Consider the following 26,414-nt stretch of genomic DNA (forward strand, 5'->3'; position numbering starts at 1 on the left):
TTCTACATTTTTTAAGGGTTAAAAACTAATCCTATATGAAGATGTAGCCCACAAAGCTTGAAACATATGTCCCTTCATGGAAAATCTTTGCTGACCCCTGATCTAAGCTATCACTCCCAGGTCAACATGTGAGAGTTCTAGGTACAAATTAAATCCTAACCCACTGGAAGTTGTGAAGTTACAAATATTTTAAAGCAAGTTACCTTTTAACTTCTACAATCAGAATAAGGGCAAGGTATCTGGTAGCCTGTTTAAGTAAAGATGGTCTTGTTCACAAAAGATTATGTAGCTTGTAACTCAAATGTATTCTCCTGAAAGTTGTTTAGGAAAGTGTAAATTTGCTATAAGATTATGCTTAATGCCATGATTATAGTTTAATGTTTTATGTTTTGGCAGTTTTTGTCAATGCTCTTTCTGATGTGTAGTGATTTTTCAGTGAGCTGAGGGTTGTGAACATTTTATATAGGTGAGGAAACAAAAGTCTGTTTTAATTAACTTCATAGGTTGAGCTGGGGTATCAATTACTGGATTCTTGAGGACTGCATTTCTCAGAGCTTAGAATATTCATTTGGGCAGAATTTCGATTTTGTGCCATTGATTACCTTATAAATAACTAGGAGTCAATTGTTTACTTCTGAATGGAAGGAAAGAAGATGAAAAATGACTCATGCAAGTTAGGAAATAATTTACCTAATTATGTTTTTGTTTGATATGTTAATTATGTAGGTACTTAAAGTGTTTTAAATCAGTAACTTTGTCCCTTTTGCTCTCCGTTTGGCTGGGTGTGGCAGTTCCTAGTGTGCTTATGTATGCTAAGCTTTGTGCTTGGAAGACCTATGAAAGATACCTGGTTATATCTGACAATTCTAATTAATAACAGGTTTTTTAAAACCTGTTTGGATAACATACCAGGTGTTGAGAGAGAAGCTCTGAACTGATCTTGATACGGTTTTATTTCTTAAACAGCTGTATTCAGTGTTACTGGTATGGAAATGTGGAGAGCAAAGGGCTAGTTAATATTCAGGATTTTGATATTTGGTGAACTGAGTAGGGAAAATGGATGGTACTGATTACACTCTATTACCCTCAGTTACAGTTGTAGCTGATCATTTCTCTTAAAGAATTTAAGACTTAAAGAGCTCTCTTAGTTTGAAGAAATGGCACTGGTTTCCATCTACCTAGCATGAAGAGTTGTATGAAGTGGTCCAGCTCAATGTGGTTCTTGTTTGCCTGGTTTTGTTACATTGGACTAAAATTTTTTATTAGCTGATGAATAATGTCAGAAACTTTGTTTTGGGAACTTATTGAATTCCTTGTCTCACACCTAGGGTGTAATAATCCATAGCGAAATGTTGCTTTGTTTGGCAGCCACACTCTCAAAGTGCTCAGACTGCCAGAGGTAGTTGTGGAAATTGATGACTAAACACATTAAAGAAGATGCTGATTGTCACTACCACCTCATCAACTCCCAGTTTCATGGCTGAAAATGTATAAGCTTTCATAATTGGTGAATTGAACTAAACACAGTTACCGTTCTATTTATAGATAGATAGATGGTTTGTCTTTTCCCTGGAAATTCTGAATTTCCAGTGAAGCTTCCACACTTTTTTTTTTTTTCCAGTAGAGGAAGAACTTTTCCAAAAACTACAGATAATTTTGTTTCAACTTGATTCATGTACATAGTTACCAAGGTTTCATTTAAGTGTTAAAGTCTAAAGAGCTTCTGAAGGATGCATGAGAAGACTGGATTGGATAAAGCTACTTTTAAGATGTAAGTTTTACTGGTCACCGGGGAGGAAGTCAGCATCCATAGCAGGTATATTTTGTTAATGTATCCCTTGAAGATTGAGTGGCATTTAGTCACTGTGTTAACAAAATCTGGTAAATCAATGTTTTTAATAATTAGACTGACGCCCCCAAGCCCCAACACACTTCTTGAGTCTTGGTAGAGCTCTGGAAGTCATGTTGACAGAAGAAGAAGAGAAGGGCTTCGGATGCTGAATAATGCTAAGTGAAATAATCAGAAGATTTCCTCTTCAGGAGAAAATGAACAAAATTTATTAAGAGAAAATTGCCTATATATTGTTGATTAAAGAATTGAAATTTAACAAGCATCCTCCAGTTACGGGAGGGTATGGATGTTCCTCTTATTTTCAGGATCATCAGTCTTGCTCCTTAGAGTTACTAGATTTTTAAAATAACTACAGATTTTTTGAGGAAAAATTTGAATTGATTTAAGATTGCATCTATAGCTGGAGAAATGGCTTACTGACTTAATTATCCTTGCAAGTTATTTTAGTCTATTGCAAGCAGGTCAAAGTGGGTGTTTTCTAAAAATTGTCTTTGCAGCTGCTCTGAAAATCTACCCTGCCATAGACCAGGAGGGGTAAACTAAAGAGAATGTATAGGAATGCAAAGGAATCTAGTCAAAGTTGTAATACAAGTATGAGGAGAAGAAACTTAGGAAAAGTATTTTCTACAGAGGGACAAATGATCTTTTACTCTCTATGTGGTGGAATAAAGTAAGATTTCTGTTTCTAAATGAAATCTATGATCCTCTATTTTCACCTTGAGAGAGGTTTTTTGGTTGGGGAGAGGTAGGGATGTGTGTCTCCAGGCTCCTTGGTTTTAGATGGCACAAGAAATGTGCCCTCAGCTTAACATAGGCATATCGTCCGCTAGTGTTGGAAGATGTATATAATTGCCATTTTAGCAGCTGAATTGAGATTTTCTTTCATAAAGAACAAATGTCTTATGTTACTGGTTTTCACCCGGTTTATAAGGAATATTTTCAGTTTTTTGAACTAGTAAAAGTATCCTGCTATGGGGTGTTAGGGCCTTTTCAGTGACAATTCAGGGCTTTGAGAACAGTTTCTTCTCTGAGAAACTCCCTAATAGTTACTGTAGTATTCCCTTGGGGTCCTAGTAACCTCTAGGTAGGTAGTAAGATATCTAAAATTGACAAGATATGTAACATTCTTTTACCTACATAAGGCCAGGGTCTCGCAAGGAAGAATTCTTTAAACTTGTGGAAATTAAAAAAGGTATGAATTGACTTAAAGGTAAACTATGACAGCACATAAATATGTTTGTGTGTCTCAGAGATGTGATTGAAATCTCAGCAGAACCAACTTAAGAATGGTTTTGCTGCTGAAATAAATGACCCCTCGCAAAATGAGTCAGTTACTACAGAATGGAGGAGGACATTAATGTTTCAACAATTTACATAAGCAAAAATATTAAGTCAAATGCAGCCCTAAGAGAGCCTTTTACTTGGAAAAAATCAATAGGTAAGTTGAGTAATTGCTATTTTAATTAAAGACAACATTGCTCTGGTTATTTTTCTATTGAAAAGGCATAATGTTTTTATATGTAGCTTTAAATACTCCATTTATCAATTTCCTTTAAATAATGGAGTTGACTGGGAGTGTTAGTTACTTCCTTTCTGTGGCCTACCTGTGTCTTATAGGACTTAGATTAGCTGGAGAGATAAATTAGCAAGTTCAGGAGTGCCAGATTTTTTCTGGTCATTTAAGATTTACCAAGGTTTTATGTAGATTTCTCAAAAATAACGATGTAGAACTTTAAAAGTATGGAAATGCCAGTTTTTTGTTACCTAGTAAAAATAGCATCAAAGATTTTTATGGAATTATAGTATAGTCAACTATAGTCAAAACCCCAGTTGACATAAATTTGTAGAACAGTCTTTTGCATAGGAAAGAATTATAAAGGTTATTCTCTGAAACAAGACTCTCCAGTATCAGGTATTAGTTATATGACTTAGAAGTTACTTAATTTGTATGTTTCCCCACCTGAGTAGTGGGTATTAATACCTTAACCAGTCAGAGTGAGCACTGCATTAATAACACCCTTCAAAAATGCATGTACTAAGGACTGTGTTTGATGTTACTGGTCATTCCGTTAGAATGGGGATTTGGGGGAAATTGGCTTATGATAAAAACTTTGTATTTCCAAGATCCACTGCTTTTAAGTTATTACCCTAAAATTTCTAACCCCCACCCTTACCAAGCATGTCACCTACTTTGCCTTTTTTACTTTTCTGCTGTGCCCTCTGACAGGAGTACTAATGGTCAGTGAAAGTGCCAAACACGGTGGAGGATGAAAGCAGCATGGGCTTAAAGTGCTCAATAGGGTCTGTCTCTAGATCCACTGTTTCAAGTCTTCGGAAGGAAATTGGTAATAACTTCATATTTTATTGACTTTATCCTATTACAAGAGTAATGAGTTTTTGGTGAAAAGAATGTAATTTAAAAACCTATGGCTAGAGATAGCCACTACAGCATCTTGGTGTATATTCTTCCAGGGTTTGTTTGCTTTGCATTGATTTATAAAAGTGAGATGATTCAATTCAGCCTTTTGAAACTGACCATTTCCATGTCCAATATTATACTTGTAAAAAGCATGTATAGTATGCTTTTCATCAGTTCAAAGATCCATTCCAATTTCAGGCATGTTAAAGTGGTGGGGCAGGGGGAACATCCATCATGGAAATTGATGGCATATTAGAGTTTAGCACTTTTTCCTACTCAGAGCATAAAGTAATGGTGTGTCCTAAAACTAGTGGAATCTTAGATTCCATAAAACTGTTGTATAGATTATAGTTTAACCAGGTACCTACTGAAGGGCATTTAGGCCCCCTCTCCATTTTAATGTATGGTGTGATCAGTCCTTTATCCTATTTGATGTTTATACTGTTCTTTAGTCTGCATTGCTAGGTGTGGAGTTGGCTTATTCAAATTTTATTGAATATTATTGTCCAACTGCTTCCAGAAAGCCAACTACATTCCTGGTTGTGCACACCAGTTTATTCTAATTTGATACGTGAAAAATGGCATTATCTTTCATTCCTTTGATTTTAGGTGATTGTTTTATGCTTACCAGGCAGTTACATGTGTTGTGAGTTGGCTCTACTCAGTCCATTTTACTTTAAAGTGTTGGCTTTTTTCATATTGATCTGTAAGAGCACCTAATTTAGTTATTTGGGGGCATATATTGCAACTATTTTTTATCTAACTTGGTGTGTGTGTTTTGCAAAGTTTTAGTTTATTGGAGCTTTAGTATAGGCTGCAATGTAAAGATCTCACTTCTTTCCATTGACAGGCAATTGATTGAATTGCTTATCTTTTATTAGTGGAAAGGAAGAAACCTTTCTGATCTCTTAATTCTAGAGAAGTGATTTACTTGAGAGTTCACCTATCATCCTTTCATAGGGTGGATACTGTGAATGTCCAGGAGTCCTGCAGGTTAGGAAGAGAAAAACTGGGCTCCTTTGGAGGACTTGAGCTATTGGAACAGATCACAACTGTATCATGAAGGAAAAAGCCTAATGGAGAAAAACCAAGAATCGAACATAGGGGATTGACAGGAATAGAATGTGCCTAGCTGGCATGTTTTTCACTGGCCTCAGGGCATTGGTGAGTTGCAGCTGTGGGCTATTAATGGAAGCTGAGAAATTAGGACAGAAGTGAAAAGTCAGTAAAGGGAAAGAACTAGATAACACTAGTTTGACTTTCTTACTGCCTAAAAGGAAGACAGAGACCCAGGAAGTAGAATCTCTAGCTTCTGGGAAAGAGGGTCCTTTCAAGGGGCAATGTCAGATAAGAATCTCTGCACAAGAATTAGTGGTGGAGATTCCCATGAATCCATTAAGAGTAAACTTGGACTCTATTTGTAGGTCTCAGAGAATTAAGGTGTTTGATGTGTTTCAGTAGAGCAGAGATTTCCGTGTTGGCTTTGGGATGTATGGAAGGCGTGAGGATTAAAATCATAGCTAATTTTCCTGTGTAATGAAAGTTGGGTGTATGAATATGTATGAATATTCATGAGTTCCACCTAGTCCTGGTTAAAGGAGGCAGCCCAATTTGGTATTTTGACTGCATCTGCAGGATGAGGGGATTGTGATCAAAAACTACTTGGCAAGGGCAGAACAGGGTTACCCATCCTCTGTCATTCATGGAAAGAGGATATTTTATCTGGCAGAGTGAGCAGCCAAAGGCATGCTCAAATAGGTCTTTAAAATAAGAACCACTGCTACATGTATTATATAGCAATGCTGTCAGTGAACAGTAGGGTAGAATGTTGGGAATGAAGAACAAATACAAACTCAAGGGTCCCAATAAAAGGAAGCAGGCACAGCTAGATTGGCTTCTGGAACAGAAGGAACAAGGTGAAAACAGTGGTAGGTGATGGCTCCTTAATTTTACTGATAGCCTACTGTGAACCAGGTATGGTGTGAGGGAAGCAGATCGTTCCTGCCTTCAAGTTATTTACAGTCCAGTAAATTCTTTATTTTTACTTTCTAGGAACACAAATAACTGCAGTATCACTTGGGAAAGGGAAAGGGTCTAGAGGGGTAATAGGGAGACTGGGAGTTGGGTGTTGGGCCGAGTGGGGAGGGGAAGAATGACTAAGATGGGTATCAGGCCAGCAAAAGAAAAATCAGAGCGAGGTAAAGCAGGTATTGCCACAAGAGAAGTTGGCTCCCATTGTCAAGAGGTGACAGGTTAGCCTGCTTCTGAGGAGGTGGCCTTGTCTGTTACGGCCCACTGTAAACAAACAAGGGGCACCGCATCCTGGGTATAGACAAACGCTGAAGCTGCTGAGATTCAAGAAACCATGTGTGGCGGTGCTGAGCAGCACCTAAAAAGAGTAGAATAGGGATGTAAGGAAGGAACTTACTAAGCTTCTCAAAGAAAGCCTGACAGAACTGTATTAAATCTGGAATGGCAGGAAGCATAAAGAATTAAACATGAACAAGCAGAGCAAATGTTCATCACTTGAGTTCCTAGAGCTCTGAGGGACATTTGGTAAACCAAAGCTGTCTCAGTGCCAGTGTTTGGTTTGGGATCAGGCTGGGGTGTAGGCCCTGGGCTTGACAGGGATTTAAGAAGGTTTCTTGGACTTTTCATCCTGTTACTTTGGAAAGGGTACTATTAGCATTTTGAAAAGACTTCCCTTACCAGCTTAGCAGAAGGGCTTACAGTGAAGGGATAGAAGCAGTGATGGGGTGGGGAAGGTGACAAGCCAGCGGCCACAGCTTTAAGTGAATACAACATGTATCATGTTCCAAGTTCATGCTGGGAAAAAGAATTACCTCCTAGGCTCAGTTCAGCATCAGTTCTGTCTTCCTGAGGAAGGAAAAGCAGGATGCCTTGGGGAGAAAGGGTTGACATAAGTGCAACCATTAGACCCTGAGATAGCCCTGATCCTGAAGGCAACAGCTGCTACAGCAGAAAGAAGAGGAAACAAGGTGTCAGAAAGCCTTTGGCCCACTCCTTTCCAAAACATTGAATTTCAGAGAGGGGAAGCTGTTTTCCCAAGGTCATATTGTGGGTTTACAGGAACTTTCCACCAGTAAGTTGTTCTTGATTCACTGAAAGAGGGTGAAGACAAAATAAAACAATAGGAAAAAGGTGTATTTGTACAGGCTTTCACAAATAAGAACAGTCATGACCATTTGGGAGCCCTTGTAATACTGATGTTCACCACGATCTTTTACATCCTCCTCTGTAAAACTGGGTTGATCTGTTTTGAAGACTCATTGTAATTCTTACTGGTGGATCCGTAATTTAGACCTGTGCCCTCCTATATGTGACTAATTACAATCAAAATTCACTTCTCAGTCATACTAGACATTCCAAAGTGGTCAAGAGCCAATGTGGTTCATATCGACTGCAGCAAACAGTAAAGAAATGTAGAGAACATTTCTGCCTTAGGCCTATTGGATGCTTCTGATCTAGGTGTATGACTTGGTATGGAGTAGCAGCTTTATAAAGCTTGGATTCTTAGCCCTTGCTAGTAAGAGCCTTGGTTTCCATTCTCTCCTTCCCCTTTATTGGCCAACCTGGCAAAGAAAGTTGTGGGAACCCAGATTGGAGTCTCTAGGTACACGGTGTACCATTGAATCTTGGATAACACAAGTTTGAACTGTGTGGGTCTACTTAGGTGGATTTTCTTCAATAAATACAGTACTATAAATCTTTTTCCTTACGATTTTCTTAACATTTTTTTTCTCTAGCTTCAAGAATACAATATATAAAATACATCTACAAAATAAGTGTTTATGTTACCAGTAAGAGTGGTCAAAAAGCGAACAATGGTTAACTTTCTGAGGAGTCACAAGTTATGCAGATTTAAGCCTGTGCACCTAACCCTCACACTGTTCAAGGGTTAACTATAGTCCTAAGGCTCTGGAGAAGGCAAGACAGGCATCTGGGTTACAGCCAATTCTCAGTTCCCAAGACAAACCCTGGGCTTTTTGTTTGCCCTCTATTTGGAAACAGACCTGATAGCAGCACCCCAGAGGTGATGACCACTGGAGCAGTGTGGGCTGGGGAAGAGAGACACATTGGGGGCTGGGAGCACATGGACTTTCCAAGCTTCACCACTCACAGCATGAGGGAGCTGCACCCCATCTTTAACCGATCCAGAGTCAGCTTCTTATCACAGGAGAAGGTGAGTGGGTGAAGAGAACTTGAGGGGAAAATGGAAAGAGAGATGTGCTGAGGCTTTAGTTCTTCCAGAGGATCAGTTATAGGAGCTTCATGTGAAGGAAGATACTCTATGTTGGAGGGTAAGTATCCCTCATGGGTGGGAAGGTAGTCCACTGGGAGTACTGTCACAGGGCCAGCTAGGTGTCCTGGCTTTGAGTCAGGGCTCCTGCTCCCCAACATCTTGTACAGATCCACTAGTCCTGTCTCTGCTATGAGAGCTTTGGGAGGTGGTAGGCTTGAGGCACTATATCCTGTGTCTTCCTCAGAGGTATAGTGACCTTGGATTTCTTGTCCCTTGTCTGGCCAGTTGGGGTGATGAGGATGTCTGAAGACTGGGGTCACTTGATGCAGGACTTCACTGATGACCAGAGGCTCAGGTTCTTCAGGAGTGGGCCAGTCTGTTAGGAGCCTGTCCAAGGGTAGCTGCATCTTCTGAGAAAGGGGAGGAACAGGCTAATAATACAGCTCTGTTACAGAAGTATCCTTTGACAACTGACTTCAGGGTTCTGAAAGGCCTTGCAGCCTGCATCGCCTGATTGGTTCTAGGTGGGACATCGTGGGACCTTGACTTTGTGGCAGGAGTGAAACAGTTAACATCGTCAGGGAGCAGACAGGAGCCATGGACTTCTCAACCCCCTGCCAATGAGTGATTACCTACCAAACTTAACCTTCAACCAGACTACTTCTGAGGAGTCCAACTGTACTAGCTATTTCTTAGGATAGAGAGCAGGTGGGTGCGAAGGGAAGGCTGAGCTTGCCTCCATCTGGGGGAGGAGGCAGGGAGGACTTTAAAAGTCACACTAGAGCTGAATCTTGAGAGAGACTTTCCAGGTAGGAAGGTGATGGGCAAGGAGGACTGGTCTATTCTGGAACATGCTAGTTCTCTCTTTTGACAGGTAAACAGAAGCTTTGGAAATACAAGGTCACATGATGAAGAGAATTTTAAGGGATGCTAATGAGTTTGAGCTTTGATACAACTAAATGGTCCAGGGTAATAATCTCAGTTCTCTTAAGAAAGACCTTCTGGAGTAACTTTTGGAAAAAATTTTCATCTTTTTTTCCCCTATAGCTAATTTTTTCTACTCTTATCTTGGTCAGCATCACTTCAGTTACCAGTTCTTCAATGTCCAGTCTCTTTCCTTTCTAAACTTATTACAGATTCCTGAGTCCTCCAGGTCCAACAACTCTGTTAACATTTCTCTTTCTGGGCTTCATTGGACTCTACTTATCCCCTCAAAACTATCTTTCACACTGCTTGATCTTTTTAAAGCAGAGTTCCAAAGCCTTTAACAGCTCAGACTTACATGGTGAAGCTTCCCAGCCTGTAGTTTGGCAGTCAGGTTCCTGCACCTTCCTCTACCTCCCCATATTTCCATTCAAAAACTTTCAGGCACACCGTCCTGGTCTTACTAAGCACATTACTAAGCCACCAACACACTTGGGCTTCCACTGCTAGCCTCCCACCCTCCTGTTTTCTGCACCTTTTTCTGCTTGATGCCTTCCTCTTTCATGAAGGCCTTCTTTGTACATGATGTTTTATACGGTCAAATTTTTTTTTTGTTTTTTACATGTCCGTAAGCCATCTGCGAATAGAGATCTTTCATGCCTGAAGGGAAGAGTAGGATGACAGGGAAAACCCTGAGGACTACTCCCAACTCTGATATTCAATAGCCTGGGAAATCTCCATCAACCTCTCTGGCTTTTTGTTCCCTCATCTGTCAAATGCCAAGTTGTGCAAGAGTGGTTTTTGGTCTGGACTTGCTTCTGATGTCCCCTTCCTTTCCTTGAGCATGACAAGCATCCAAAAGTGAATGATGGTGAGGTCTCAGGACAGACTTCCACAAAGGACACTGACAAGCTAGAGGGTAAGTGCGTGTGTGGGGTTTTCTGGGGGGTGGGCGTGGGGGGAAGTATTCTTTTCTGATGGTTACTCAAACTGGCCCTGGCACAACAGTCTGGCTTGGAAGATGGCCTTTAGCTCTGGGAAGCACAGCTGCCATTTTCTCTGCTTTGGCTGCCAAAGCACGGTTACCCCAGATGTGGGAGGGACTATACGGGGTACAGAAATGGCTTATTTTTTCCATAAGTGGGGCATTTGCTCTGCCTTCTTGAAGACTTTGGCCATATTGGTAGAGCCTGCTCCTCAGAGTGTGTACAAAGCAGGCTCTCTGGGTAACATGTCCTAGGGCAAGTCCTCAGGTATCTCAAGGGCATTGTTTAGCTTCTACAGGCTCAAAATGGAGAACATCCTAGTGGTTGCCTTTATGATTTGGCCTTTTCCTCCAGAGCTTAAAGACCTGTTTTTTAGCCACATCTTTTAAGAAGTAGTACAGGGATCTAAGGCCTGAGAATTTTGTTGGAGGTGAAAGACAGACTGTTGTGCTTCTGATGTCTGCTTCAGCCTCTAACGGGAGAGAAGGGTCTTTAGAAGCAGTCTGCCCACTTCAAGGGTCAAGTGACATGGGGTTCTGAGGCTGCCTCAAGGCCATCACCACAGATACCATGTTTAAGCTAAATTTTATTTTCTAATTTACTGGGTTTTTTTTGTTTTTTTGTTCTGCAAAAGACCTATATATGCACATCATTTAGTAATGAAAGACTCTGTAATGCAAATTAAGTGGCCCTCTTATCTCCAAGTCACTACCCAAAGCCAGCCAACATTATCAGTTTCCTATGTAGGCTTCCGAGAAATATCCCATACACTGCTGGAGTTGAGTGTATATAAAATTTCTCTCTTTACACAAATGAAACCCACTTTAGACAGCTGTTACAAACTTTTTTTTTTTTTTTTTTTTTTTTTTTACCTTTAGGTGTCTTAGGGACTTTTAGACACATTATAGATCTCTCTTTTTTTTTTTTTTTTTCAGTAGTTGCATAATATCCTGTTGTATGTATGTACCCACATGTTTAACCTGCTCCCCTGGTGGCAGGTTCCATTATGCCCAATTTTTTGGCTTCTATTTATAATGCTACAATGAACTTCAGGCCTATGTATGGCAATTTCTTCTATCTTTTTCCTTGTTACTGTCTCTAACCCTTTGTATGTCTTTCTCAGCATTTCTTCTAGGTTTTTATGGGCCCTTCATAGGCCTTGTCTGCCTCTGTATCCCCTCATGCTCAAACAGGCAAACAGAGACCATGACGCCAAAGCTACAAGTTTGGGAGCCAGGTGTCCGGGACTGACCCAGAGCTGCTTCCCACTGTGCTATTTCAGGCTCTTAGGACTTGGGACTGTGGAATGTCAGCATTGGAAGACAGGGATCTTAAAGCTCAGCTGACTCAGCTCCTGGTACTTGAATCCCCTCTGACACTAGCATTGGTGTCCTTATTGAGTGTATGACCATAGATCATTGCAAGATTGCCACCAAGTGAGGGCCCAGTGTGTGAATACCTCTTCAGTTAGTCTGTTCAGCTCAGAGGTGTTGACTACTAGAAATACTCCGCTCACACTATGCTTAAAGATCTTTTAGAGCCTATGATACAAAGGCAGATGGCACATTCTACTTGTATGTGAATCCAGGATCCACCATTTTAGCTGACTAGCGTTAGGCAAGTTACTTAGTCCTCAGTGCCTCAGTTTTCTCATCTGAAAAATGGGCATAACAATAGTACAGCCTCATAAAGCTGTTGTATGGATTAGATTTTAATGCTTGAGAAAGGTTTTTTTAAGTGGCTGGCATATAAAAGTTATATATATATATGTATATGTATATATATATAATATATATATTATAGATATAACTCATTGTGCTTGGCTTTATTGCACTTTGGATACGGTGTTTTGTTTTGTCTTTTTACAGAATGAAGGTTTGTGGCAATCCTGCTTCAAAAAAGTCTACTGGCATAATATTTCCAACAGCATTTGCTCACTTTGTGTTTCTGTCATATTTTGGTAACTCTTGCAACATTTCAAACTTCTTCATTATTTGTTTTGGTGATTTGTGTTGAGTGATTATGACTTGCTGAAAGCTCAGATGAGGATTAGCATTTTTTCGTAATAAAATGTTTTTAAATTAAGGTATATACGTTATGTTTTTAGACAGTGCATTGCACACTTAATAGACCTACAGTATAGTAAAAACATAACTTTACTAGGAAACCCAAAAAGTCATTTACCTTTATTGCAGTATTTGCTTTATTGTGGTTTGAAACCAAATCTGCAATAAATCTGGCATGTGCCTGTATATATAAACATGAATATATTATTATTTTTTTGAGAGACAGAGTGCATGTGTGCAAGTGGGGGAAGGGCAGAGGGAGAGAGAGAATCTCAGGGAGGCTCCATGGCCGGTGTGAGCCTGATACGGGGCTCGATCTCATGAATTTGAGTCATGACCTGAGCTGAAATCAAGAGTCAGTTACTTAACTGAGCCACCCAGGCGCCCCTGAATATATTATTTAATAATATAGTTATATACTATATTATATGTAATTATGTATCCTGTATATAATATATATAAAATAAATATATAATCATATGTGCACATATATAAAAGCTACTATTATTATTGTTCTTGTTAATGTAACTTAACAGAGACAAAATCCCTCAACAGTGAAAGGAGATGTCAAGTGTGAGTCTTTCCGGAAATAAGTGAAGGATCTTTGCCTTGTATGATGCATGTGCTTTACATGGCATCTTACTCAATCCTCACAAACAGTATACATGGGAGATATTATCAATTCCTGTTTTACAGAGGATGAAACTTGGGCTCAGATCATCAGGCAGGTTGCCCAAGGGCCATCCACATGGTGAGTGGCGAGGTGGGTCTGCACCCAAACTTTATTTCAAAGGCACTAATTGCAGTGACCTCAATTCCCACTGAGACAGACACGGCTGAAACCTGCTCTTTCCCTGAGCAGCGGCTGGTACCACTACCTTCTTGCCTGAGGAAGGGTGTGGATGAGAGAATTTACTGCATAACTGAGGAGAAGAATCCTGGAGGAGAATGTCTAGCAAGTGTGAGAAATAGAGTGTGGGGCTGCAAGGTCCTGGGCAACGGGAAGAATATTGGCATCCTGCCTTTGTCCCATTGGCTCCCCTTAAATGCACAGTGTCGCTCCATGTCCAGATGCCTCCAACTCCCAGACCCCTCACCCAAGATGACCAGCTTGCCCCCCGTGAGCTGTTCTCACCACCTCGGGCTGTGCGGCAATGCCCTTCCCATCCTTTACTCTCCATTCTCCCATCTGCCAGCAGAGCAACCTCTCCTTTAAAACCTTCTCCTTGCACAATGGAATGACTGGCTTCCTGCCAATGCCAAAATAGTCTGAGCTCTATTTATCTGTTCAATGCCCAGGACAGGAAATGTCACAGTAAAGCTTCAGTTCTCTTAAATTTGGATGAGTCAGGCTAGTGCTCAGCAAATGGCAAAAATACTTGCTTTTTTATCTCTTTTGAAGAATTGAGGTGAGGAGGTGAGGAGGGAACCTATGGCATAGAGAGGAATGAAAAGCTATGGGTCTTTTAGTCTTTTGGGCATAAGCTTCAGAAAATTCCTGTGTATGGGAGTGTTGACTCAGTTGGTAACCTAGCACTAGGGGCTTCAGCTTATCCATAGGGACTAATAAGCACCTAGGTCTCCTGATAACTCTAATGGGAAACTTAGATCACTGGAATTCTATCAATTCACCACTAAGGCATTATAACCTTACCTCCACAGTGGGGTATTTCTTGGCCCAAGTACTATTGGCTGGGTCTGGAATTTCTTTACTACACCACTGAGGTCTGAGGGCTGAAAGGAGAACAAATACCCTATAGATAAAGAAAACAATGACATCTGGTTAAGCATGCACACACACACAATGGCATGGAAGCATCGGTTCTTAGTGTGGTGATTTCACGGTAGGAGTGTGCAAATGAATAAAATAAAAAACACTGAAGGAGAAAGATGATGCATCATCCAAGGCTAGACTAGTTTTCTCTGAAGTTCAGATAGATGATAGAGTCATGATGCAACCATTTGGGGTTTGCTAAATAAATTATGGAACTTTTACTCAACAAATGTTTAGCTGTCACTGTCCAGCCATGCATTCATTCAACAAGCACCGACTGAACCCCTAATGTATGATGAGCACATGCCATATCCTGGGGATGAAAAAACAAACAAGAAGACATGGTTCCCACCTGTGGAGAACTTACTATTTAGTTTAAAATGTTTATAAAGAGTTTGTTATATGCTAACTAACTTGGATGTAAATCTAAAAAAATTTTTTTAAAGTTTGTAATAACAGGTAAAGTATTATGCTAAAAGGAAAAAAGGAAAACAAAAACAAAAACCACCACAACAAAGAACAAAACAGGAACAATAACAATGTTAAAAAATGCCTAGGAAAAAAATACCATATGGAAATATCCAAACTGTTAACAGTAGTTGTACTTGATGATCAGAAGAACTATGGGTCTTTTTTTCTTTATCCTCTCTGGTTTTTTAAAAATACCTTAAAATGTGTTTATATTACTTTTATGACATGAAAGGAAAAAAGTCCTAAAAATGTTTCTAATAAATGCATGTGAGTTAAATGTTTTGATTATTTTTAAAAAATTCAAAGCAAGTATGAAACATTTTTGAAGAATTGGCTTTAATAAGCTTTGATATTTAATAAGAATGGAAAGCTTTCGGGATGTTTAGCCCTTTGAAGCAAGTGATGTGTCTGTGTGACTGGTTTCTCTCTGAACAACTGTGAGCAGAGGTACCTGTGACCCAGTACAGATCATACAGATGAGGACAATGTCCAAGGGATGCTCAGCCACTAAAGCAGAAGACAACGGGGTCCCTAATGACTGTGTGGAGCATGGCTGCCAACCGACCTGGATGACTTACTTCAGGACTATTATGTGGGAGAGAAATAAACTATTTTTAAAGCCATATATCTGGGGGTGTTTGTTTTCTTTTAACAAAAAAAGCTTTCACCCTAACTGGTAATATTTCCCTGAAGAGGATGAATGTGATCCTACTTGATTCTATTTGAATTCAACTTTTTCAAAGTCTACCTAAAGAGAGCTCTGCTTTGAAGTATCTATCACATATGAGAGCTTCAATAAATGTAAACCCTTTCAGATAAGTTCAATGGCTAGTAGAATGACTTTGAGCTAGTTTCATTTTGACCTCTTCTCTTACTTTACACAACATTTGAAGAAAACTCTTTATCGAATAACTCTAAAAAATTCTCTTTACAAAATAATGCCTAAAGAAATTGTAGAAAATAAATAGAACTAAAATCCCGTTATTCTATATCCTGGTAAACTACCATTCATTAACATTTTGGTGCATATCCTTGGGGTAGAGAGCGTTAATCACTACCCAATACTCCCTCATCCTCTTAGGAAAAGGACCCTGATTTACTAGGATGACAATAAGCCCAGCTGTAGGACCGCAATTTTAAATCTCCCTTGCTCCAGTTCTGGCCAATGTGTAACCAGAAGTATCATGTCTGACTTCTTCATGTAAAAGCTCCTGAAAAGGGAAATAATGGGTACCTTGCTTCTTTCTCCCTATAGTTGTAGAATGCAGGCATGATGGCTATAGTTCCTGCAGTCATTGGACCATGAAGTGAGCTTGTGGAAGCCAAGTCCGGATAATGGCACAAAAAGATCAAAGGAGCCTAGATGCCTGGTGACTATAGAGCTACCACACCAGCCCTTAACCTGAATTTACTTCCTTAACCTGGGCGAGAAAGTCCAGGGCTAGCTAGTTTAAGTCCTATTATTTGGCATATAGGACGAAATTTAATGCTAAATGGTCTGTCTCAGATATAGGTATGCATGTGTACATGTACTTTTTAAAGTACATACTGCTTTGCAACCTTTTTAAAATGTAATATTGCAGATATACCATTTTATTTTCTGTCTTTAATGGATATAATATGCTATACAGCACGAGATATATTGTGATATAGTAAAACAACCCCATATCACTGGACATTTAGGTTATTTCATATTTTCCTTCAACGAACAATACTTCAGTGAACGTATTTGCCATTAAACATCTGCATATACTTAGACTAAATTTCCAGTTAGGAATTGATAGGTCATAGGTCTATTTTAAAACTTTAAAAAAAATTTTAACGTAATACTGTTGTCCAAGAAAGTTGAATAAATTTAGTCTGCTACCAGCAATGTATGAGAACGTCCGTTTCTTTGACGCATAGTGGCAACAGCTATTGTCATTTTAAAACATCACATTGCTGAAATTGGAAAATGTAACCAACTCACTTTTGCCGGAAGTAACGCGTTGAGAAAATGCCCACTATGACGACAGCAATGCAAATGCTTGGTGCCACAAACACACTCCAATTGGCTTTACCTGAAAAGTTAGCAAATCCTGTGACTGAGTTATCTTCAATGAACACCTTAAAATACTTGCATGAACCCTCTGGCACCTACCCACAGCTACTGGCTAGCTAGATGGGCTCAGGAAAAAGGCCAACTTGTTTTTGTTCTTTCAGCTAGGGAGAAGGGCCCTAAGGGATCCAGTTCTATGGTTCTAAGGAAGGGGCTCCTTCCTCTAACAGGGGCAGAAGGAAAGGGAGTGTGGCGTTCCAAGCACTGGCTGTGAACTGGGAGCCCTGAATTCTAATCCTGACTTTCCACTCACTGATATGTGATCAATGGACTTCAGATTCCTGATCTACAAAAGGTGAATGATGACATCTGCCCTGCAGGTTGTTGTGAAGATTAGAGATGGTGTATATAAAGCACATGGCAATGCATCTGAACATAGGAAGCCCTTGAGAAATGGTATTACTGATTTTAACAAACCACTGGATAAGCCTTCTAACTAGGGTCTTTGAAATTGTTTGGTTTCCTTGCTATGAAGATGTATTTTGCTATGTGTTGGGATTCTTCATTAATTCATCCATTTATTATTAGTAGTATATTCTTTATTATTATAATTATAATTATTATTCATTCATTATTATTAACCATGTATCAGGACCTTTTAGGTGCTGGGATACAAAGATGAGGAGGACATGGGCTCTGTTGTCTTAAATCATTAATCTAGTCCAGGAGACAGATGCGTAAACATGTAAATAAATCATGATGCCATGGGATATGCATTTTTACAAAAGGCATGTACAAGGCAGTGTAGCAGGGAACAGCATGGGAAATAATCCCAAGGGCAGCCCAGGATGTTGTCCCAAAAGGCATGATGTCAAAAGTTCAGGTTTGGAGGGTGGAGCCAGCAAAGCAGTCAAGTTAAGGAAGCAGACTAGACAGAACTATACAAAGGCATGGAACCTTCAGGCAACTCCAGGTAGTCTCGTCATACTTTCAAGTACGAAAGATGAGCGTGTGGTAGAAGGCGAAGCTAGATGGGTGAACAGGAGCAGATCATGTGGGGCTTGGTGACGAAGCAGTTTGAATTCTAGCTTGAAGGTCCCTGGGGAACCACTGATGGGCTGCGATGGAGGTGGGATGTCAACATGGAGCAAGGTATCTTGCAGAAAGATTCTTCTGGTAGAGTGCAGGACAGGTTCAGGAGGAGCGTGAGCAGGGAGGGACTAGAGAGGCGTGTCACCAGGGCTGAACGGGGTGTTGATGCAGTTTTGTTACCACCCCACGCAATCAGCACAATCTGACATTTCTTTAGCATCTGTCTTCCTTCCTGGGCAGATGGGGCAAGGATGGAGTACCACAGGTAGAAAGATGCTGAGTTGTTAATTGATTAATTGCTCACAAGTTAACTTTGGTGCTAGCGTGCTAGAAGATGAGAAGAGGGTTTTTCAACTTTCCCAGTGGAGAAGTACCGGGCATAGAACAACAAAGTCCTAAATGATCAACCTGATACTCCATGTTGCAAAGCAAGAACAGCTTGTTTCATGCTTGGAGCAAGATGCAGGCACGTGCTGCCAGAGAGAACAGCACAATTTAGCCAGTGGAGAGAAGCCCATGTTCGCTAGGTCACTCAAATTTAACTCAAGTAACTAAATCTGAGTTTGATTTGTAGTTCTGCCACTTGACACTTCCATGACTTTGGGTAATCTTTCTGTACATTCTGGACCTTGTAAAAAGGCATCCTAATCCCTTGTTCCTTTATTCATTTTGAATTGAGTGCCTGATACTATGTGACCAGGTACAACACTGTAAAGCAGGCACCTTGCGTGGTTGAGGTCAGGATTCGATGAGTAAAAGTACGTGTTATGAAGGGTGAAATGTGTCCTTTTACCCCAAAAATCCATACACCGAAGTCCTAACCTCCAGGACCTCAGAAAGTGACCATATTATGAAACAGGATCATTGCAGATGTAATTAGTTAAGATGAGGTCAAACTGGTGTAAGTAGCCCTAATCCACCATGATCAGTGTCCTTAAAAATGAGGAAATTTGAACAAAGAGACACACACAAGGAAAACTCCATGTGAAGATGAAAGCAGAGATCTATAAGCCAAAGAACAGCAAAGATTGCCACCAGACGAGAGGAGAAGCAGGGAACTGATTCTCTTATAGTCCTCAGAAGAAAACAAGCCCACTGATACCTTGAACTCAAGACTTCCAGCTTCCAGAACTGTGAGAAAATAAACTTCTGTTGTTAAAGCCACACAATTTGTGGCACTTTGTTACAAGAGCCCCAGCAAACCAATACAGTGTGCAAAGCACTGAACACAACGACTGGTGCATAGTTAACTACCTGATAGGCAATAGCTGCCATTGTTATTGTTGAGATTATTCTCATTGGTCACTGAACAGATATTTAGGGAACAAGTACTATGTCCCCGGCACCGAACCAGACCTTGAAGATAAACAGATCCCAGTTCCTGCCTACTGGATTCAGTGTTTTGAAGAGGGGTCAAATGTAGTGCATTATGGAGGAATTACGGAGGTGCACCTGGGAAGGCTTCCTGGAGGAGGAAACACTTGGGCTGAGTTTTGAAAAATAAGTAGATACTTTCTCTAAGCAGTGGTAGGGCAGTCCAGCTAAAGGAAACAGCAAGTGCAAAGATGGAGCAAGAAAGTAATTAATGAATTAAAGAAAATCTGATAATCTCCATGCCAAACATAGTGGGAGTATACACCTAGGTAGGAATCCAGGGTGGCTGTGCCATCTTTAAAGTTGTTTCCTACCTTGCAGATGAAATTCCCTCTTGTTTCCTGGGGGGCTTTCACCAGCAGCTGTCAGAGCTGTTATCCACAGGACATATGTTACTCCGGGCTGCAGGCTGTCTATTGAATGTGAATTTGGGGATACCCTATAGGGAATTTCTGAAGGGAGGATAAAGATAAAAGAAGAAAGGCACATGTTACAGGAACTATTTGAATGTGGGCTTTTACTTATTTTTGTTGTTGTTAATGTTTTAATTTGAAAGAGAAAAGCACACTGCTGTTTTAAAACTAATTTTTTAAAACTACTCATTCATTAGTACTTAATATTTTACTAGGCCCTAGACACTGTCATTTACGGAGGTCTCACTCTACAACATACCAAAATAATTTTCTGTGGCAAAATCTTTTGAAAGAACTTTCATCATTCTGCTTTGAAATTACTCAGCTGTAGTAATTCCTTTTATTTCCTATGACTATACTGTTTACAACATTTATTAGATATATTTGAGAACTCTTGGGGAGGAAATTAAATACACCAATTGTTTTCAGTGGAATTTTTAAGAAAGCTAAGTTAGGCAATTAATGAAATAGACATTTAACATTAATTTTGATTTTCTGGTTTTTTTGGGGTAGGTTCTAGATACTGGTCTTAATGAGTTTAACATGATGATCTGCTTCAATCTGACATTAAATCTAAAATTGAGATCAGTGGCACGTACATTGGATTTATTTGGCAGTTTAACTAGGTTATCAGTCCCTTACACTCTCAACACCCCTGCAGAGTCTCAGCAGGGAAGATTTTGGGTTTTTTGAGCAACACGCTGATGTTTTTTCCCTCCTGTAGTACATAGGCAATCTTCTTTTCCAGTGATCTGCTGGGTGTAAGGTTTGGACTGACTTCTCAAAAGCTAGGGCTGCGAGGCAGGAAGACTAGAAGATCAAGGGCAGAACTTTGGCAGGAGTAACCTGCTGGCTCCCTCAGCTGACATGCACCTGTGTGGGTGATCAAAGTGGAAACTTGAACCCAGCACTTTTGAGCCTCAACTTCAGTTACCAGCTCAAAAACCCCAGGGCAGGTCAGACAATGCTCCTGTTTGCTAAATTTATTTCCACAGTCACAAATATTTATTGAGCTTGTGTTCTGGATAAGTCACCAAGTATACAAAGGCACAGAATCTGCCTCAAAGAGTTCACCAGCTAGTGGAGAAAACAGAGAGAGCCCTTATACTCCCCCCACCCCTGATTACTATGGGTGACCAGCAAGGAGTCCTGTAATATCCATCCAAAGGGGCCTAAGCACATCACTTAACACCTGTGACTATCAGAGCAATTTCTATATTCAACATCCTTTTTTTAAATTTAATTTTTTAAATGTTTATTTATTGAGAGACAGCATGCGGGGGGCCGGGGGGGGGGGCAAAGAGAGGGAGACACAGAATCCAAAGCAGGCTCCAGGCTCTGAGCTATCAGCAGAGAGCCCGATGTGGGGCTCAAACCCACAAACTGTGAGATCATGACCTGAGTGGAAGTCAGACACTTCACTGAACCACCTAGGTACCCCTATATTCAACATCCTGTTGAGAAAAAGTACCATGTGGAAAATTTCCAAGCCTACTCTAACCTAATGAATTCGCACAGACTTAAACTATGTGATTAAACTAAAAAAACTCTGTCTTTATTCCTACGGCAGAGGATTAAAAAATTAATTTTGGAGAGACCTTCTCTCATCTTGCTGCAGCAAAGCATCAGTGAGCATCAGAGTCAACCATCCGACCGTGTGAAGGCACCCTTAACTCAGAGTGAAATGAGAACTCAGAACAGAAGGGAAGGGTCTTGAACGGTTTGCTGGGCCAAAAAAGTTTATACACAAACACACACACATATGTATACTTGGAGAATAAAAACAGAAACTCTATGGAGGGAGCAGTGAGGAGGGTGATGGCTCCCTCAGTTTGGCTAGCAAAACAGACCTGGTTGAGTAATGGGAGAAAGAAGTCATGCAGGAAATTCCGGTTCTGCTGCCTGGTCTGGGCTGTGATCACCAGCAGAGATAAAGGTGGGCATTCAATCCTTGGGGGGCTGAAACTTGAGGCTCAGGGTGGTTAAATGAGGCGGCACCAGTTTAGGAAGATGGGATAGTTGCCAATCATTTGAAAGGCTGCAGGTAAGAAAGTCAAGTGGTACCAGACAAAACAGCCGCATTGTTACTGGAAACTAGTTATTACCTAACAATCTACATTGGTGTAACAAAGAGTAGGGCAGTATTCACTCCTGTATGCCTGGTACGCGGAGACAATGGTGAGCAAATTGCTCTGGCCTCTGCCTTCATGATGCTCAGAGTCTGTTGACAAAAACAGCCAAGTAGTAACAAAACCCAACATGTGTGCCAGTAGAGAAATGTGCTATTGGTGCACATGGCAGCATCAACACATTTCCAGAGGAGTGGCTGTGAACCAGGACCACCTGAGAGAGGCACTAAAATGCGGATGCTCCGCTCCAGGTGTAGCCCTCCCCTCTGCTCAGGAAGGGCAGAGCGCTCCAACTGCATTCTGCGTGTGGCCACAGTGCTGCTGCCCAGTGGACAGCTCCCAGACACATAGGACAGGGCCCCCTTCCTCGTTGGCTCGCCATCCTCCTCTTCGGTTTGTAATGCCTCTCTCTTTGGTGTCTTTCTCCCTCCTCCTCAACCTACTGCCCTCTACCACTCTCTGAAGACTGCACCTCTGGCTTTGCCAATGATTTCTAGTTGCCAAATACAATAGGTAGTTGTCAGTCCTTGATTACAACGGTTACATCACTCTGTGTGCTTTTCCACCTCCCTTGGTAGATTGAGCTCTCTGAAGACAGACAGGTCTAATTCATCAATGAATGCTTACTGAATAAAAGGAAAACTTAATTTAAACTGGTGTGAAATAGGACTTTGAATCTGCACCTCCTCTCCTTAAGAAAAAAAATTTTTTTTTAATTTTTATTTATTTTGAGAGAGAGAGAGAGAGAGAGAGCACGAGTGCAAGTGGGGGTAGGGCAGAGAGAGAGAATCCAAATCAGCCTCCAGGCTGTCAATGCACCTCCTCTCCTTTTAATTTATTTTAAAATGCCCTTATATAAACTTCAGATTCATCAGATTTGTGGTAAAATAAGATACGTAGTTTCTTCAACATGTACAAGAGCAGCTCTAAGAACCAACTGACCATGTTGATTGTAAACAGACATCTTGGTGTCAATTCTGCTAAAATGCAAAGTGGGGGGGTGTCCAAATGGCACAGGAAGCGGTCAATCAATTCGTCATGTTCTGGGGTGCATTTCAGAAATAACTGACCCTGACGGGCCCAAAGTGGTTCTGTTCAAAGATATGTGCTGTTCATCAGTGGTGGATTAATTGACAGATTGTGAGGCCTTATAATGGAATTCTATAGAGCTGTTAAAAAAGAATGAGGCAAATCCATATGGACTGATGCAGAAAGAGGTCCAGCCTGTATTATTGAGAGGTAAAAGCAAAGTGTAGATCAGAATGCAGATGATTACCCTAAATATATGCATTAATTTTTCTGTTTTGTTTTTTTTCTGGAAGAGCATGTAAAGAACTGCTAACAGCCTAAGTATGGAGGAAGGGATAATTTACATTTGTATATCTTTCTGAACTATTTAAGTGCTTTTACTATGTGCAAGTTGTATTTACATAATAAAAATTAACTAGCATTAAAAGTCATAACTTTCAGAAAAGCAATACTGAAGATTTTCTAAGGTCAAGAGAAAGGACCAACTTCTAAAGTTTTCCAGGTAAAAATCAATCTTGCAGGCAGCTCTCTGGCACACATCTCAGGTTACATTCTTCCTGGACCTAACAGCTCTCATGAAGGAATAAAAATATTGCTTCCTTATTTCTCTTTATTCTCAAGTTAGTTAAAAAATGTTGCTTCTTTATGATAAATGCTCCTGAAAGAAAGCCAGTTGCTTATGAAATAAAAAGAAGGTCAAGCCAGGAAAAAAACCCGTAACAACTCTGAATAAATCAAAGATTAGAACATCATATCTGGCAAGTGACTTGGAGCTGCTACATAATGAAAGATGAAATCATTTGAGATAATGTTCTAGCCAGAATTTAATTGCTTTAGATTTTTATAGTTATAGAATAATTATGGGTCATAAGAAGCTACCTAACTGTATTGTATTTTACCCATTTTAAGGAGAAAATAATATGCTATGATAGTGTTTGCAAATGTGGGGGATTCAGAAGTTCTTTTTTTTATTTTTATTTTTTTATTTATTTTTTTTTTTTAAATTTTTTTTTTCAACGTTTTTTATTTATTTTTGGGACAGAGAGAGACATAGCATGAACGGCGGAGGGGCAGAGAGAGAGGGAGACACAGAACCGGAAACAGGCTCCAGGCTCCGAGCCATCAGCCCAGAGCCTGACGCGGGGCTCGAACTCACGGACCGCGAGATCGTGACCTGGCTGAAGTCGGACGCTTAACCGACTGCGCCACCCAGGCGCCCCTCAGAAGTTCTAACTCATCCCTTACACACCTCAAGGGTCTATATAATAGTACTGATGGGCTGTTACTGCTTTTTCTTTTTAAAATTTTTTAACACTGATTCATTTTTGAGAGAGACAGAGCACGAGTGGGGGAGGAGCAGAGAGAGAGGGAGACACAGAATCTGAAGCTGGGTCCAGGCTCTGAGCTGTCAGCATAGAGCCCGACGTGGGGCTTGAACCCACAAACCATGAGATCATGACCTGAGCTGAAGTTGGACACTTAACAAACTGAGTCACCCAGGCACCCCAGCTGTTACTGCTTTTTGAAATATCTCCCCATGTGAGTAGCTCCTTGAGAGCCTAGTCCATTACCTTCATTTCTTCAATTTGCTTGGCACATAACATATAGTAACTCTGTGTACGTGTGTGTTTAGATATCTTCCATTTTTTTTCACTCAATTAATTTCACAAATATTTACTGAGCACCTACTATGTGCCAGTCACAGTGTTAGCACCTGTGTGTATGTATGTACATGCACATACTTGTGTTTTCCCAACATCTAAATAAGAAAGGCCCCACTGCATTTGTGCCTCACACATACCACAAAGTTGAGGCTGGGAATTAGAGTCCTGTTCCTTCCAGTATATCCTGTAATGGAGGATGCAACCCATTTGCTCCTGGGCTGGAATTTCGTTCCATGAAATTACAATCTTCCCCTTTTCCTCTGAGATGGCATTAATGTGGGGGCCACTCAGCGGTGCTGCAAAGTAGAACACAGAAAGCTTTTGTCACCCTTTAACTCCAAACTATTGAAATAAGGTAAAATTCGGCAAAAGGTTCCAAGGCTCACCTTTGTGCTTAGAGTTACTCCGGATGGAGCTGCATCCTCTCTGGTCCCCCGACAGTGCACACACGCAGATTTCATAACAGCTGTAGGGTTTTATGTTCCCTGCAAGGAAAAGGGAGTTCTTACAACAGGTTTGGCATCACATGTGAGTCACTAAAGGGAGACATTTAAAAATTTCTGGACTGAGGGTGAAGGGATGACCTAAGTCACAAAATCTCAGCATCCTGTTTGCCAAGTTGCTGGCTTCTGGAAGCAACTGCTCCTACCTCTCAAGTTCACCTCAAGGTGAGCCAACAGGCAGACCTGAAGCTTCTTTCCGGGGTCAACATGATTAAGGAAACAAAAGCTATTCCATTTCCAACAAAGATTTGAATATAACCACAGAGACTGCTTTTGAAACAAAACTCACAAGGAAAAAACCAGAAAACAAAAAAATCCCCGCAAAACCCACTGACTTCTACAAGCAAATCATTTGCTATTTGCAGAGAAGTGCGACTGTTGTTTTGAACCTGAACCCTCTTCTAACTCCACAGGTGCTTTTGGGGATCTGACAGGGCAGCGGGATGGCACATTCTAACCAGGGCACACGCTCAGTGTAATCCAACCCCTTGTTCCTTCCCCTCCTCCCCCCGCCTCCCCCTCTATGCTCCAGTCACATTTCACTTGCTTGACAGCCTGGAGATGAGGAGGATACCTAGGAACATTACTGCCCCTTCCTAGCTTTTAAAATGCCACACTTTGCAATTTTCTGTGAGTCATGAAGTTTGCTGGCGGGTTGCTCTTTCCCGTCAAAATTCCTTATTTCCATGAATTTTAGATTCTACTTCCTGTAAAGAAAAGGCCCTTCTCATAGACACTGCCCAGGACATATCTTTAAATTCCCAATGGAAATTTAAAGGGAAAAGAGAGCGAATCCCTACTAGGCAATGATAGGATTATGTGGTCAGAGTAAGGGCTGTCTCCCATATTGTTTAATGCAGATCTGATCCCCTACACTGACAATTTTAACATTTTATTTTGGGGGAAGAGGAATTTTGTATCGCAGAATAATTTACTAAATAAGGTGTGTTTTATATGAAAATCCATTGTTCCTTAAACATTTCAGCAAGTGCCCTACAGAAACCTCAGATGTGTAACCAATACTGTTGGAAGAGACCACAAGGAGATCCGAACTCATGCCATGGTGAGTTCCCATTCATATTCATGAACCAGGTGATACAGAGAAAAGGCCACAGTGAGCTTAGTCCAGTCATCCAAAGCTTCTTCACAGTGGCATGCAGACCCAGGAGCCAAAAGGGCAACAAGGAATAAGGAATCATATTTCATCTGGGAGGGGCTAGGGCCTGGCTGCTGTCGCTGGTCCTGGAAGCATCCGGCCAACCACTGTGCCTGTGTATAGCTGTGGGAATTCCAGAAGAGCTCATTAGGCAAACAGTATCACTGAATTTTGCCGTGCAAAATGTGAGTTCAGGGCAGAGGCTTTGGGACTGCTGCATCAGAAGCTGTGGCTTCTTTTTGTGAATAGCCCACCCTTAG

At 40.7% G+C, this 26,414-nt stretch overlaps 1 protein-coding gene and 1 long non-coding RNA gene across 3 annotated transcripts in view; one reads left to right on the plus strand and one right to left on the minus strand.

Annotated features, from left to right (window-relative positions):
• Positions 1 to 6,277: 6,277 nt before the first annotated feature.
• IL12RB2 (interleukin 12 receptor subunit beta 2) overlaps positions 6,278 to 26,414 on the minus strand; it is a 78,807-nt gene continuing 58,670 nt past the window's right edge. The window contains exons 11-16 of the mRNA XM_058717030.1: positions 24,882 to 24,980; positions 24,633 to 24,791; positions 19,575 to 19,712; positions 16,726 to 16,816; positions 14,166 to 14,265; positions 6,278 to 8,945 (exon numbers count right to left, since the gene is read on the minus strand). Coding sequence (XP_058573013.1) covers positions 8,409 to 8,945; positions 14,166 to 14,265; positions 16,726 to 16,816; positions 19,575 to 19,712; positions 24,633 to 24,791; positions 24,882 to 24,980 — 1,124 coding nt within the window. The 3' untranslated portion in view covers positions 6,278 to 8,408. The remainder of the gene's footprint in view (positions 8,946 to 14,165; positions 14,266 to 16,725; positions 16,817 to 19,574; positions 19,713 to 24,632; positions 24,792 to 24,881; positions 24,981 to 26,414) is intronic.
• On the plus strand, positions 8,938 to 15,381 carry LOC131504589 (uncharacterized). Of its 2 annotated transcripts, XR_009258072.1 has the most exons (4): positions 8,938 to 9,247; positions 9,290 to 9,504; positions 10,093 to 10,378; positions 11,569 to 15,381. It is a non-coding gene; the product is annotated as an uncharacterized LOC131504589 (long non-coding RNA). The 2 variants fall into 2 exon arrangements; XR_009258071.1 differs by having other exon boundaries at positions 9,290 to 10,378.

The sequence above is a fragment of the Neofelis nebulosa genome, chromosome 2 (genome assembly GCF_028018385.1).
Source record: "Neofelis nebulosa isolate mNeoNeb1 chromosome 2, mNeoNeb1.pri, whole genome shotgun sequence".
Classification (NCBI taxonomy): Eukaryota; Metazoa; Chordata; class Mammalia; order Carnivora; family Felidae; genus Neofelis; species Neofelis nebulosa.